The sequence below is a fragment of the Triturus cristatus genome, chromosome 5_2 (genome assembly GCF_964204655.1).
Source record: "Triturus cristatus chromosome 5_2, aTriCri1.1, whole genome shotgun sequence".
NCBI classification, from domain to species: Eukaryota; Metazoa; Chordata; class Amphibia; order Caudata; family Salamandridae; genus Triturus; species Triturus cristatus.
In genome coordinates, this window is record NC_140588.1 from 804,246,133 (window position 1) to 804,261,658 (window position 15,526).

At 47.1% G+C, this 15,526-nt stretch overlaps 1 protein-coding gene across 2 annotated transcripts in view; it reads right to left on the reverse strand.

The window, feature by feature from the left end:
• The window catches only part of ARHGEF6 (Rac/Cdc42 guanine nucleotide exchange factor 6), a 712,936-nt gene that overhangs the window by 162,321 nt on the left and 535,089 nt on the right, over positions 1-15,526 (reverse strand). For both annotated transcript variants that reach the window (XM_085607964.1, XM_085607965.1), the window contains exon 18: positions 9,650-9,743. In XM_085607964.1, the coding sequence (XP_085464090.1) occupies positions 9,650-9,743 (94 nt within the window). The remainder of the gene's footprint in view (positions 1-9,649; positions 9,744-15,526) is intronic.

Consider the following 15,526-nt stretch of genomic DNA (forward strand, 5'->3'; position numbering starts at 1 on the left):
ACTAGGAAGACAGTTTTCACAGTCGAGATCTGCAGAAAATAGCTGTGTAGTGGCTCGAAGGAAGAACGCATTAGAAAGTGAGGACCAGATTGACCCATTGGGGAGAGGGTAGGAAGAAGCAACTGCTGTAATCCTTTCATAAATCCAGTCACAACAGGTGAATTGGGCAGGGAAGATTGATCTGGCAACCACAGGAAAGTCGAAATGGCTGAAAAGTGACCCTTAACAGTGCCCAGGGCAAGGCCTTGGGCTAAAGATAAAACAAACAGCAGCACCTTTGAAAGTGGTGCGGAAATTGGGACCACATGACACGAGCACCAGGCCACAAATGTATCCATATGGTAGGTGCATTCAGTTTTGCTGGAGGCATGACTGGCAGCCAAGATGACATGACAAACCTAGGAGAGAGATCAAAGACTTTCAGCTGCTGCCGCTCAATCTCCAAGCATAAAGGTGGAGCACACACAGGTTCCGATGCAGGACCCTGTCCTCTGCTGATACAGAAGATCCTCCTGAAGGAGCAGCCTGATCAGAGGACCAATGCTCATGCTCAGTACTTTGGGATGCCATACTCTCTGTTTCCAATCTGCAGCCACTAGGATGACTGGGGCCCAGTCAGTCCTGATCTTCTTGAGACCTCGGCAGGAGTGGTATGGTTCTCTCCATTCTCGGAAGAGATCATTGCACCATCTTCGGGTGTAGTTGATTTTGGTGATCCGCAAGGCGTCGATGGCTGAGTTCTTACACACTGATGTTCAAGGACCCTACCAGTTTCTGTACCAGCAGGAAAGTGTCTTGGCACTCGAGCTAATTACAGAGGCGCAGAGTCAACTGTGACATGGTCCATGAACCCACCCCACCCGGTCTGTTGTCCGTAAACATCCGAACAATCCTCCCATTGATGGATGGAAGGAAGGACAAGTGGATCGCTCTCAGCTCCAGAAATTTGATATGAATTTAAGATTCTGGCAGAGACCAGAGTCCTCCGATCGCCACCTCTCTCAAATGGCCTCTCCAATGGCCTCTCCAATCTAGAAGTGATGCATCAGTCACCACTGTCAGCCACTAGGCCAATCATAATTCGTCAGTCATCACTGCAGGTCTTTTGCAGTCTCCTTCGAAAACTGGACCAGGTTGGAGAGTGTAAGACACTGGCTCTATATATCCTACACCAAAATGAGGTATAGTGTGTATAGAGTCAGAGGTTAAAGTTAGATAGAACCTTACTCTCTAATAGTGGTAGCTTGGTCGAGCAGTGAGGCAGTATCAGAGGACAGTGTTAAGCATTTGATGTACACACTCAGTCAGCAAATGAATTCACACACTCAAGAACTGAACTCTAGGCCAATTGTGTTTGTATAAAAATCTACTGTTGTTTATTTTTAGAACCAAGCAAGCCTGGTACAGGTAAGCATTAAATACTTTTCAGTAATAAGTTACTGGAAATAGAACAGTTTGAAAATGCAATAAAAATTGTACTTTGTTTGATTTACAGGGGAGCAGTACTATGCAACACTTAGCAAATACAGTACATTGGAATGAATAGGCTTTTTCAGTAAATTGCAGGTAAGTTACTTTTTACGTTACTTTTCTAACTCAGTGCTGGATACCTAGATTCAGCACTGGGACATAGAAAAAGGTAAGTAATTACGTTTTGGTTATTCGCATGATTTTTAAAGAATATTTTCAGTTTTCAAAACTCCACACTTAGAAACTTTGTGGAGCAGTACATTGAAATGAATGGGCTTCTACAGTAAATTGCAGGTAAGTTACTTTTCATGTTACTAGGTTTCAAAACTCCACACACAGAATCGTTTTGAAGAAAAAGTGTCAATGTTATCCTATGGAAGGGAAAAAGTGCCAATGTTATCCTATGGAAGGAAAACAAGTTAACGTTTCACAGGTAAGTAAACGGTTGTGGGAGTTAAGGTTCTGGGGTTAGACTCAGGGGTCTCCCAGGGTCAGTGATGCATTGTTGTTGCACCATCCGTGGCACTAGGGCAGCCGTGTGCAGAGTGTTGTGGCCCAATGTTATCCAATGGGGGATATGGGGCCTCCAGTTGGTGGCTGCTGGCAAGCAGGCCACTGGTTGTGGGAGCAAAGCTCCTAGGGTTAAGGTCAGGGAAAAGGCAGAAACAAAGTAGCACAAAAGGTGCACCCTCAGCGGCACTGTGGCTGCCGGGTGCAGAGTGCTGTTTCGATGTCAGGTGCCCTGTTGTTTTCTATGGAGAACCTCCGGTTTGGAAAAGCACTGCAGGCAGGGAGACAAAGGACTTCTGGGTGCGACCACCACTTGAAGAGGTAAGTTGGAAAGTTAAGGGTTGGCTAGGCACCGTCGGTTTGGGCACACAAGGCCATGGGGTGTCGGGGGCAGGGGTTGCCTTTTGGGGTCGGATCTTCTTACCAGCCCCTGGTCGCGGTTAGGAGGGCCTTCTGGATTTAGGCTTCAGGCATCGGCTGGAGGCAGGTCAGGGGTCGCCGGATCTCGGGTCAGGATCGCCGGGATGACCCCTTCGTGGTGTTTTCCACTCGAGCTCAGGCCGGGTTCAGTGGGTGCAGAGTGGGCTGGATTCGCGGTCTCTGGCTGGCACCAGAAGCTGCAGTTTCAACAAGTCCGGTGTTCACAGGAGATTCAGTCTTTGAAGTGAAGGTAGGCAGGTCCTCCGGGGTTTTTGAGACAGGCCTGTAGGGCTGGGGCCAAGTCAGTGGGCATCGTCCTCTTGTTAGCTCTGCACGGTTCTTCGTCCTTCTTATCTTCTTTTCTTGTTGTTTCTGGATCTGCTTTCTTGGTTCAGGGCTGCCCCCTAAATACTGTATTTAGGGGGCGTTTTAGGGGACTTGAGGTCGGTAGCCAATGGGCTACTGACCTTAGGGTGACTACACCCTTGGTGTGCTCACCCCATGTGGGGGAGTGAGCACAATCCCTAGTCCTGATTGGGGAGTGCCTACCATCTGCACTGGAGAGTGGGCTTCACCTCGCCTCCCCCACTTGAGGGGTGGAGTTGGCAGAGGTGGTCACACCTCCTGGGCTGGCTAGTTTCTCCCGCCGAAAGGGAGGGGAGACAGGAAGGGGGCCTGCTCCTGATAGCAGGAGAGGCTGGGGGTCGCATTACAAAGGCTGCCAGGCTTTGAAGCTCCCCTGCCACAGATGGCTCTTCCTGGCCTGGGGGAGGTGTGAACACCTCCGCCCAGGAAAGGCTTTGTTTCTGGGCTCAGGGAGCGTAGGCTCCCACCCTAGGGGTCCAGAAACATGTCTCGTGGTAGCAGGCTGGTGTTTACCAGTCAGGGAACCAACCAGAGGCTGGTCGTTTTTCAGGGGGCATCTCTGAGATGCTCTCTGTGTGCATTTTCCATTAAATCCCACACTGGCATCAGTGTGGGTTTAATGTGCTGAGAAGGTTGATACCAAACTTCTCTGTTTTCAGTGTAGCCATTATGGTGCTGTGGAGTTCGTAATGACAAGCTCCCAGCACCATATACTCTTAATGGCAGCACTGCACTTACAATGCCTAAGAATGGACTTAGAGACTGTAGGGGTACAGGGCTCATGTACCTGTACTCTCACCACTGGCATAGGGCACCCAGTTAGAGGGGTGACTGATCTATGCCAGGGCAGTGGGTTGTAGGCATGGCACACAGGGATGTGTGTCATGTCGACTCTTTACTTTGTTCTGCACCAAAAGCCTGCAAAGGTAGTGTGTGTGTGTAAAGGTAGAGGGCCTCCAAGGGTGGCACAATAAGTTCTGCAGCCCTTAGAGGTGTTCCCTGGTCACAGTGCCCGGGGTACCTGTGGTACCATTTACCAGGGGCTGACCTGTGGCTAGAGATGCCAATTGGGTTAGTTTTGGGGAAAGAACACAGGCCCTGGGAACCTGATTGGGAGGGACCCAGGGCACATCAAGAAAAAGTGCATCAGTAGTCTGGCAAAAAGTGGGGGGGTTACTGCAACAGAAAGCCACTTTCCTTCAGAGAGGTTCCCTTGGGGCTGCGCCCAGTGAGGCTTCAGATGCCACTGCAGACCCTGCATATGCCATATGGAGTGCTTTACTAGCAGAAGTCCATCAGAACCAGCAGCCTCAGAGTAAGATTCACCAAAATCAAGGATTGAAGCAGAAACATCAGGATCATATCCTGAATATCCTGGACCCTCCGATTCGATGGGTAGGCGTGGAACTGCACTGTATCCAGAATGGTGCCGACTGCTTAGGGCGAGCCTGCTTTCAGCAGCCAGTCATCGAGGTAGGGGAAGACTGGGATCCCTGACTGCCTGAAGATGGGCTGCAACCACTGCCAGCGCGGCCCTCCTCAAGAAGCATAGGAAGCAGCAGTGCAACAGAGTTCTCAATGCTTGAAAGTAACAGCCCAAGAGGCATACCGTGTTCCCAGACTGCAAGGCTGGGCTGGTGGAAGAAAAGATGTGCTTTCCAAGATTGTTCAGCCTCTTGGGTTCCCTGTCCGGTCGGGTGGACAGTAACACATTTGGTTGACCTTAGGAGTTGAGGCTTGTATCAGGCTCTCAGGGAAGAGGTGATGGGAGAGAAAGGTCTCCTGGGGCAGGACAAAAACATTGGGCAATCATGCGGTGCACAGGAGCCCCTGTGCAAGGTTTGGTCCAGGCCCATAGGAGAAAATCAGAAAGGCAAAAGAAAGCAAAGGCTCAGGCGAACCCACTCTTGGATGAAGCACCTCAGTCAAGACGTTTGTCTTGACCTCGACTTCTGGCAGCTGCAGGTCAAGGACCTCCACTGCCCTGCACATCACAATGGCGATGGATGTGTCTTCCTTCGAAACCAGGCCCAGAGTGGAAATCATGGCAGAGTCTAGGAAAGTGTCCAACCCACTGGTGTCACCCAGCTCCTTGTACCATATCTCGCTAGATTAGGGTCCTCCTCTATAGGACCAACCTCTTCCTTTTTATCTCCCCTACAGGGAGGAATGTTGTAGCAAGTGGTCGAATGTCCAGTGTTTGGTAGGGCCTGAATGGTTCAGGCAACAATGTCAAGCGGCGCCGGGACCACCCCAGGGACGGCGCTGGAAGAGAGGGAACCGCGGTGGAAGAAGGCACCTGCATCTGCATTGGTCCAGGTCCTGGGGTGAATCTAAGGGGTCCAGCTAGCATCGGGTGTGGACCATTAGGTAGTTAAAACCCCTCGCTGATTCGTAGGGCCTAAAGGTGCACCAGAAGGAGTCGTTGGCTCAAAGATGACATGCAAGGCAATTCTTTTAATTAGGTGGGTGTTGCTCCAGAGAACTCAGGTAGCTTGGAGCGGGCCCCGATGCCAGTTCGGCAGATGGACTGCAGAAGCGGGGCCTAGAAGCACGACATTTGGAGGGTGAAAATGAAGATCGCTCAGACTTATTTATCTTGGGCTTCTTTGACATACCCAACTTGGAGGAAGAAGTCTTAAAGCATGAAGATGACCATCTGAGGGAACTGCTAGTAGAATGGCCCGAAAGCAGGACTGGGAACAAAGCACAGCTGTCTGACGTGCTGCCAGGAGCTTTATACTTGCTAGCTAATTGGCTTGTGGTGAATCGACATGCACTTGGCCCAGGCCTTGGAGTCATGTTTTAACCCCAGGCACCAGAAATAGAACAAGTGAGGATCAGACACAGTCATCTTACGGTGATATTCCCCACCAGGCGTAAAATCTTGTAGGTTTAATAGAGGACATATCCCTAGCACACTGGGAGCAATGCTCAAAAAAAGGTCAATAAATTTGCAAAATTTGGTCAAAAAGTGACCAAGCTAGCTCTCCAGATCCACACTGTTGCGCAGAAAGAAAGGAACTTATGTCAACGTGCTAGGGTGGCGTTTATATGAACACAGCAACGTCACTTCTGACATGTCCAGCATAGAAGCACAGCTGTCGACAACACCTACTGGCAGTCAGAGGTACTGCTCAAAATTGTCCAGACTCAGTCTGCCGCCTGGGGAATATTCTAAAGTGAGGAATCTAAGCATACAAGTCTTTAGTGTTTGAGAGCTTCACTGTGCAGCTTGCATTATCATTGGATTTTCACATGGATGTCCAATAAGACATACAAGTATGTCGTCTGGGACCTTGTATTTTTTGTCTAGCCTAGGAATAATGACTGCCTCAGTAGCTGGATTCTTCATGGTCTTAAGACCTTCCGACCAAGTGTGGTAAATTACTGGTTACGATCTGGCCATCTTTCTGGGTGGCTCCTTATGTCATATAAGAATCAATCCATTTATTTAGATGGAATTGGAAGTTCAAATATTTTAAATGCTCTCTCAATCAGACTATGGAAGCCACCTATATTGTCCAGACGTGAGTGACAGATTTGGAGTTGTATCCCTATCAACCAGGCCCAGTTATTCATCCCATTTGGGACCAGTGTTCCCTGAAGAAATTGGTGCAAGTTCTACTTCCTATTGTGGATCATCAGTAAAGGCTTCATCATCGTCAGGTGGACCCAGAGGTAGTATGTGGGATGCTCCTGGAGAATTAAACAGTTTATTGTGCGGTGAAATCAGTCTGTGTGAAACAGCAGAAGGTGTATGAGGATTGAAGGGCTGCGTTTGTGGTACCACAGCTAGAGGCAAAGCTTGCACAGGGGGTTGTTTTATTTGAGTTGCTGCTGGAGGTGTAGGAAAGCTGGTGTAGAATTCTGCTAGTATTAGCTACAGGTATAAAAATTATGTTTTTAGGTACCTGCATCATAGGTTGGCTGGAGACTTGGGTGCCACATTCATAGGGCTCCTCATAATAATGCCATTCTTCCTTGTGATGTTCTTGAAAGATTTCAAAAGCAACTCTGAATGTAGGAACTTCAGACTTTTTTGTACTTGTATTCATCCTCTCCATAGTCTTCGTCAAGGTGTTGGTATTATATGTTAAGATGTGCAGGGCTGTATGCTAGCCCATTTATTCAATGTTCTTCAGAGTTTTTGTGAGTCAAAGTGGAGTTAAGGAGTCGTTAGTGACACTTTGCTCAGAGAAAAGAGCTCTGGTATTACAAGAATTGGAGTACCTCACTCAGAAATTAGTTTAACTTTTTATATCTTGATAGGCATAAGAGAGAATGCATTAACAATGAAGACTACAACGATGGAGAATGTTTTATCATGGACTGAGGTATTATCAACGAAAGAATAATCAACAAGGTGATCGTCGCTGATGGTACTGTTTACGAAGCAGTTGGCAATAAAGTTGGCTTTGTCATCTGCGTAGGTGAAAATGACAAAAGCAGAGGTTCTTGAAATCATTGTCAATGATGTTGTTGACAGTGCAGACACTGACTTTGCAAGTCTCTCTTTTTGGGTGACAACTCATGTTTCATTGTCAACAATGTGCCTCACAACAATATTTTTATCGATCATATTGTTGTCAATGGTCTCGATAATGACGATGTATCGTTTTCAAGCACGAAATATTTTGGTCTTTGGTGTTGGTGGTTCAGACGATGACTCAAACTTGTCAACCAGGATTCCCTTTTCAGGTTTGTCCTTTGTTTTCTTGTGAACCATTTCTTTTTGGAGGTTTGTTAGATGTGGGTGACATTCTTTCAATATTCAATGTTTCTGGGTTTCTATCCTCTGAATGTGTCTTTTTATGATGTTTTTATGCCTTTTTGAGGTATCATCTGACTCTTCATCTGAGGATCTCCTTTGATTTTTGTAACCAAATTAAAAGCTTTTCGTTTCTGTCTTTGAGTGTTTTAGTTGAAAAAGTTGGCAGAGCTTACATTCCTTAGCTGTATAGTTACGATGAAGGCAATTAATTCACTCTTTATGAGGGTTCTCAGAGTGAAGTGTATCCCTGTCACAGGTCCCAAAATGTCTGAAGAGACCTTTTTTAGAAGTATCAGACACTGTCTGCATTGAGATAATGATAACTTCACAGACTGGTGGAAAATCCTCACTAAATAGCAAAGGTTTTAGGTTGAAAAGTCACTTATCTGTGACAGTATGAGCAGCGCTCAGGGGACTCCAGTCACACACAACGTGCTGTAGAAATCTCAGGTATGGTAGACACTAGGGGAGTGGTGAGCCACGTACTTCCTCCTGATTAGTTGAACTTGGTCCCATCTAAAATAATGTGGGTAGGTAAATGACGTGGCTAGGTTACAGCTTTGCAGGTTCTATGTAACACTGTAACTTCTACCATGACTTACACAGGACTCCAAGTTCGACCACTGGGAAGATTCAAGAATGTGAATCTATGAAAGATCCACTTCTCAAGGACTGTATTTCACACTCCAATCTCTCTTAATGAAATATTCACTGCTGCTCAGAGGGATTATGTGCCTGCAGTCTATAGGCTTGAATTGTATCTGTGTGAGTTAATAGTGAGATGTCTAATTGTATCCAGGGTGGGTCTTGTGCCTGTGGGCATGCCAATTGAGTGTCTTGTGCCTGTGCGCAAGTGGGGTGAGTCTTGTACCTGAGTGCAGGGCAAGTGGTGTGCCTGTGTGAGTGCAGGGGGAGGGTGTGCCTAATATTGTAGATTACATTATGTGTCTCTGAGTGTACAGTGAGTAGTGTGGCTCTCTGATTGCAGGGAGGGTCTTTTGCCTTCGGAAGTGCAGGGTGAGGGAACTTCTTTTGTGAGTGGAGGGTGGGACTGTGTGAGTGAAGGGTGAGCTTGTGTTTATTGCATGCAAGGCTATAGCTGTGCCACTGTGCATGCAGAGTGAGATGTGTGTCTGAGTGAAAGGTGTGATTGCAGGCTTGAACAGTGTACTAGAGAGTGCATAGTGAGTTGAGTTGGTGTCTATGCAGGGTATCTAGTTTGTGTGCTGCAAGGTGTGTCCTGTGCCTGAGTGTAGAGCGAGTTGTGTTTTTATTCAACTGTGTGACTGAAGAATGAGTATTTGTGGGTGTAAGGTGACCCTGTGTTAGGTCAGACGGAGAGATGTGCATGCAGGGTGAGTGATGTGCTTGTGTGACTGCAGTGTGCAGCACAGTAAAGCCAGACCTTGTAATGACTCACATGGGGAACTTTAAATGACTGCAATGGTTAATTAGCTTTCTGCAAACACCCTCAATGATCCGTACATTCTACAGAATTTGTGTTAAAAAACACCGGCTGACTCCAGAGCGCGAGATCAAGGTTCGATCGCCGGCGGCAGCTCAGCTCAGCATCAAGTGACTCTGTGCAGTAGCTCACTTAATCTCCGCAATGGCCCCCAGTGCCTTAAACCATATGGGTAATATGCTCACGTTTTACAAGTATGGATTATTATTATAGTATAGAAACATATCATTCAGTATGTATTGAGCCTAGGTAGGATTTCTTTGTATCTCTTTAGAAAGTAATTCTAGTTTCAGGACAATGTTATAACACAGCAGGCTGCCAGAGAAAGTGTTTGCACGCAACAGATATCCTGTAGATTAATAGATAACTTCAAGGAGCCTGAAAGTGAAACAAGACAGTAACTTTACATGTTATTTTGCTGGGAGGGAAGGCGGTGGATTTTCTTAGTGAGCAAGACAATGGAGCATGTTTATTCTTTAGATTTGATCTAAAAACTCTTACAGAATCTTTAAAAAAAAATTGCCTAAAATAACACTTTGATTGTGACAGGTACATACTCTGATTTTGAAACATAGTATGTTTTATGAAAGTTTAGAATTAAAAAATAAAAACAAATATAAATGTTTAAATTCAAACCAGCTTACTTTTTCTAAACCCAAATTCCTCATCAGACGGTTTTCGATCGGTTTTCCTCTTCGGAAGGAACTTCTTCACAGTCATAGGACTTTTACTTGAGTCCTTCAAAAAATACAAAAGTTTCAAAATATAGAAAGTATGTATTTTAGCTGCATGTTACAGTTTTAGTGTTAAGTGAACTTAGTTATCAAGAAGAAGTTACTTACCTTCAGAAATGATCTTTCTGGTGGATACACTATCTAACCGCAGATTCCTCACCCTGTGAATATTACCCAGGCGTCAGACTGGCTCCGGAATTTTTGGGAGCAGTAAACCTGTGTGTTGGTAGGTGGCATCATATGGCTCCATGCCGACGTCATTCTGCTACAGATGTGATGAGCAGACTGCATATAAGCACCATCCGTGTACGCTGACGTTAGTTGTTCTCTTAGGCTGCCATCAGCTGATTGGCATGAAGTGTGCTGATCTCTTAATTGGGACTTTTTTAGATGGAAAAAAGTCCAGTTCCCAGAATAGGGAGGAGAGATGGTAGGTGAGGATTCTGCTGTTAGATAGAATATCCATCAGAAAGATAGCTACCAAAGGTAAATAATTTGTTCTTCTGCTGGATACTTCTAACTAGAGATTCCTCATCTTGTGAACAGATACCATAGCGTTACCTTCCTAGTTGGTGGGTCAATGAACTGTTGCAGTCCAAAATGTCTTACAGGATCAAGTAAGCAAAATGCCCCTCTAAATGGACCTAAGTTTCAAAGCAGTAGTGCTTTATGAATGTATGTACTAACGTCCGCATGACAGATATCCAGGACAGGCACTCCACGTGCCAATGCAGTGGTAGCAGGCTTAGTGCTGGTGGAATGAGTCTGTAAGCCTTTTGGGGGCTACTTCTTAGCCAGTTCATAGCAGATTTTTATGAAGAGAACAATCCATTAGGGGACGGTCCATTTTTGCACTGCCTTCCCCTTTTGTGCCCCAGAGAACAGTACAAAGAGCTGAGCATCCACCCAATGTTAGATGTACGCTCTATATAAAAACTTAGGGGGTCATTATGATGGTGGAAGGACCGCCACCACTGGGCCGGTGGTGGCGGTCCTTCCGCCATCACCAAGCCTATCACCCACCGCCAAATTAGGATGGCGGTGGGTACCATGGCAGACGCAAAGTCCGTCCGCCTCTTCACCGCCAAAGGCAATAGCACCGATTGCCTGGCCGACGGTTCAGGACCCTTGAAATGGTGCCGGTGCCTAGCAGGCACCGTCCACCAAATCAGGATGTGGGTTTAGTAAGGCCTTTGGGTTTGGGGGCCTGTTGCCACTAGGATGACTTTGGCCCAGTCGTTCCTTATGTGTTTCAGAACTCAGGGTATGAGAGGTAGCAACAGGAAGGCATTCCGGAGTCCCGAGCCCCACTCTATGCGGAATGCATTTCCGAGAGAGCCTTTTTGGGAACTACAAGGTGCAAAATTGCTGATATTGCATGTTTTTGGCTGTAGCAAAATAATTGAGCCTGTGTTCTCCCCATTGAAGGACTGCACTCTGCGCCATTTCCGGGAGTTACCGCCATTTGTGGTCCGCAAAGTGTCAGCGGTTGAGTTCATCCTTACTTGTATTTAGAGAGCTCACTGTTGCAGGGATTCTGCCAAGGAACAGAACTATGGGACCATAGAACATCGGCATGTAGGGACTGAGCCACCATACTACCTCAGTATCTATGAGCCCGAGTCGGATTAGCTATAGTGCCTCACCTGCCCTCCTATCCATTCCAGAGAAATAAGTGAGTTGGCACCCAGAACACAGCACTCTCGGTCCTCTCAGTGATCGTGGTAACATGACATCCCCCTTCGCTCGCTCACTTGTACTTGTCCCCAATAAAATAAACAAGGGACACAAAGAAAGTTTAGAATATTTAAATTATCATGCTCTAAGATGCAGTATTTGCACCACAATTAGAAAACAAATGGATAGCAAAAATATTGCTAGCAAGGTTAATAAACCATACACCATAAAAAGCTCTGTCATGTTAGAAGACAGATTAGCCTAAACCACTCCCTTCCTACCGAAGCTAAATGATTATATATCAAAGATCTCTGGGATTAGTGGCGGACCACATAGCTTAGCATACATAGGTTGTTCTACTTCTTAGCTGACATGGTAATCTTGGCTCAGGACTTTCGCTCAGTGAGTGTTATTTTTCTTTAGAATTCTTGTCCTTAGATATATTACAAGATATATTTGCTCACAAACAGTAGCAGCATTTTCATGTTATGTCTAGGTGCTAGTGTCCGACCAGAGAGAATAACAAGGGGCATTGTTGTTTGACCTTGTCTAGGGTGTTCAGACTAAATCCCAGGAAAAGGACAGAACCCGAAAACATATGCAGGTTCTGTGTGAAAATACAACGTGGCACAAAAGCAAGTGCATTTATGTAGCAACGTGTGCAAAAGAAATGAGGCCTACAACGTGTACAACTAGGCTAATATAGGGAAAACAACAATGGGCCATGCAGGAAACACACAACACCAACAGGTAGTTTACCACCAGAGAAATTACCTATAGGTTCCGTCACTTTCAGAGGCATAGAGCCATATAGCACAAGACCCAGGACCCCACCTCACCCTGCTTGCTGAAGTACTACATGGTGGTGGTGTTAACCGTTAAACATTCATCAGTCTTCCTCCGATGGTAGTTAGGAAGTCCTAAAAGGTCAAGCAAATTGCCCTCAACTCCAACAAACTGATGTGGAGTCAAGCTTTCGCATGAGATCGGAGACATCTGAACTCCAGATGCCCTTCCCAACCCAGAAGTGATGAATCCATTGCCACTGTTAAATCTGGGTGGGGCAAGGAAAGGGATTTGCCACTAGCCCAAATGCGGTTCAGCACCCACCACTGCAGTCCTTTTGCAGTCTCTTCTGAAATTTGGATACAATTCAACAGATTCCCCAGGTGCTGTGTGTAGGAGGTTGGCTCAGTATATAGTGTCCATCTAAGGTGTGGCACTGTGCACCGAGTCCAGGCAACCCTTAGTGATAATGTTTAGGTTTCTTAAAACCAGATCTCTCAAGGGGTAGCTGTGGAGTGCAGCTAAGGCTTATCCAGGAGGATGTAAAGCAAGTGCATTTAGCGCTATAGCCAATCAGAAAGCTTTTCACACAAGAAAGAACCACACCAGGTAAGTATAAAAATACTTTGTATTTATTAGTACACACTAGACACTAACTTGGTATTTCTCCTACCCAGAGATATCAATAACACAAAAGAAATACTATAGAAATATGTAAGGAGCATAGTAAAACACATAGGGCCCATCCGGGGAGCAAACCCAAATACAAAAATAGCGGGATGTGAGGTAAGCACCAAAACTAGTACCCAAGGATGGAGGACCCCAGGGGAAACACGGAACCACCCAAGGTGAGTAGTTAGGTACCCCAAGGCGCCTGGGTGCAGAATGATTACACCGGGCAAATAATCTTTAGGGTAACACAGGGTAAGTCTCGGTTGGAATTTTACAATTCTACGACCCTTCCCAAAGGACCCTGAAGGAGCCACTTGGATCAAGGAAGGTTGGAGAGCCGCACCACCCGTGGATACACCAGGAACCAGGATACCTATACCAGGAAGCCCAAGTGCATAGGGATGAAGTGGTGTTGGAACCGCCCTTAGACGCCAATGGAGGTGAGTTGAAGTTCAACAGCTACAGCGTCTCGCGGACCAGACTAGTGAAACCAGGACATGGAATCAGATGAGAAGAACCTGAGAGCAGAGGGAACAGAGTCCAAACCACCTGGAGGTGACCAGGAGGCACAGGAACCCAATACCAGCCCTTGTCTTTGGTTCTTTCTGTAGCACGGTGAGGATGAAGCAGCAGCTGTGGAGCCCAGGTGATGATGCTGGATCCCAGGAGCCCTCCACAAGCTGACCTACGTCGGTCGATGAGTGCATGAGAGTCAGTGGCCGACAGGACCACCGACAAGCCTTGGCTGATGCAAACAACGCCGGTAACATGCTGTGTTGCAGACCAGCAAGGTCTGTGGCACTAACCCAGCAAGGGTAAGTCAGGGCTGGCACTCACCACGCAGGAGAGCCAGCAGCAATCGATGGAGCTCCCTCGAGGACCCCCTTGAAGCAAGCACAGGGAGTCACCAGGAAGCTTTATCAGCCCCCAGGAGATGAAGGCCCACAACACAGAGGATGCAGGCAGGATGTCGTACTTGGAGCTAGCTGATGCTGGAAGCTGGGGATTCTTGGAGCTTGAAGATCTTTTGAGAAGACAGCCAACAAGCCTTGGCAACGGCAAACAGACATGGTGCACAGGGAGGTGGTTCATGGCGGCTGGAGAGGGATTACCGTTACCCCACTTGCAGGGAAGACTGGTCAGGCCTCGAGAGAACCAAAAAACCACCACTTGTGTTGCATAGCCTGGCGATGTCTGTGGGACAACAGGATCAGCAAACAAGTCTTCGTCATAGGATTCAGGAAAGTGACTACTTCACTTCAAGGGAGATTCCTTCTGGCATGGGATGCAGACTGAGTCCTTGGTGACTCGGAGGATGCACGGCCATGGAGTTGCATAACTTGAAGAAGCACAGGGACGAAGATGCAGCAGGAATCTTTCCGCCAAAGCAATCTTGTCTTTGGTCCTGGCTCGAAGAACAGCAGAGTTCCAGTGTCCACCAACAGAAGAGTCTTTGGGCAGTCTTCAGATGACAGGCAGTCGGATCTTGAAGTTTTTTTGTCAGGACGAATCTAAGGACCTACCCTCAGGAGAAGGACCTCCTCTGTGGTGAACCGCCTATCAGAGGGGGTCAAGGACACTACTCAGCTGGCATAGACAGTCAGATGCTCCCAGGGTCCAAGATTCAACATGGCAGAATCAAGTGGCCACCTGAAGGACCTCTGGGAACCTCCCTAGGGTGGAGCTGGGCAGGAAGTGGACACTTTCCTGTCCTTAGCGTAGTTTCGCTGGGCAAAACTGGTTATTGCACAGAGGGCACCAAATGTGCCCTTCAATGCATTCTGGTGGCGCTCAGAAGCGCCCCCACCCTACCTAATTCTAAAGGAGAGGTGGTCACGCCTCTCCTTCGCGGGAAATCCTTTGTTTAGCTTCCCCTGCCCAAGTGAAGCTCATCAGCAGGGGGTAGAACACTGTCTAGGGTTGGCAGCAGCACGGGCTAACAGTCAAACCCTGTAAGGCTACACAGCTATGTATTGGGGGGGTCCTTTAAAGAGCTCCTCAGTACATTGTATCAGGAAACTAACACTGGAATTGGTGCAGCAAACATGACCAGGTTCGGAGCAGCCAATACGTAGTTGGACATCTTGACTTGCAAGCGCCCACTACATACCTTTAAATGGCTATCCCACACTTACAAAGCCCAGAAAATGGAGTCTGGAATTTGTAGGAGTACCCTGGCTCATGCAGGGGTACCCACACACGTAGAACCATGCACTCTGCCTATTGGACTGAAGGACCTACCTTAAGGGTGACTTATAGGTTAGAAGTGCAGTGACAGGGGTATAAGGGAAATCTTATATCCAAAGTGAAAGGTGCAAGCACCATTTCACGCAGACTGCAATGGCAGCTCTGCAGACACAGTTCGCAAGGACTCCTATGGGTGACAATGCATGCTGCAGCCCATGGGAGACCCCTGGTGTACCAATGCCTTGGGTACCTCAGTGCCATATAGTAGGGGCTTATAATGGTACCCCATTATGTCAATTGTGTGGTGTACAAAGCACTTATCATGGAATTTAAAGGAAAGAGCACTGCCACTGGGGTCCTGGTTAACAGGATCCCAAATACCTACAGTCAAAACACACTGACACCAAGAAAAAAGTGGGGGTATCTATGCCAGAATTATTATTCTTATTCGGATTTATACAGCGC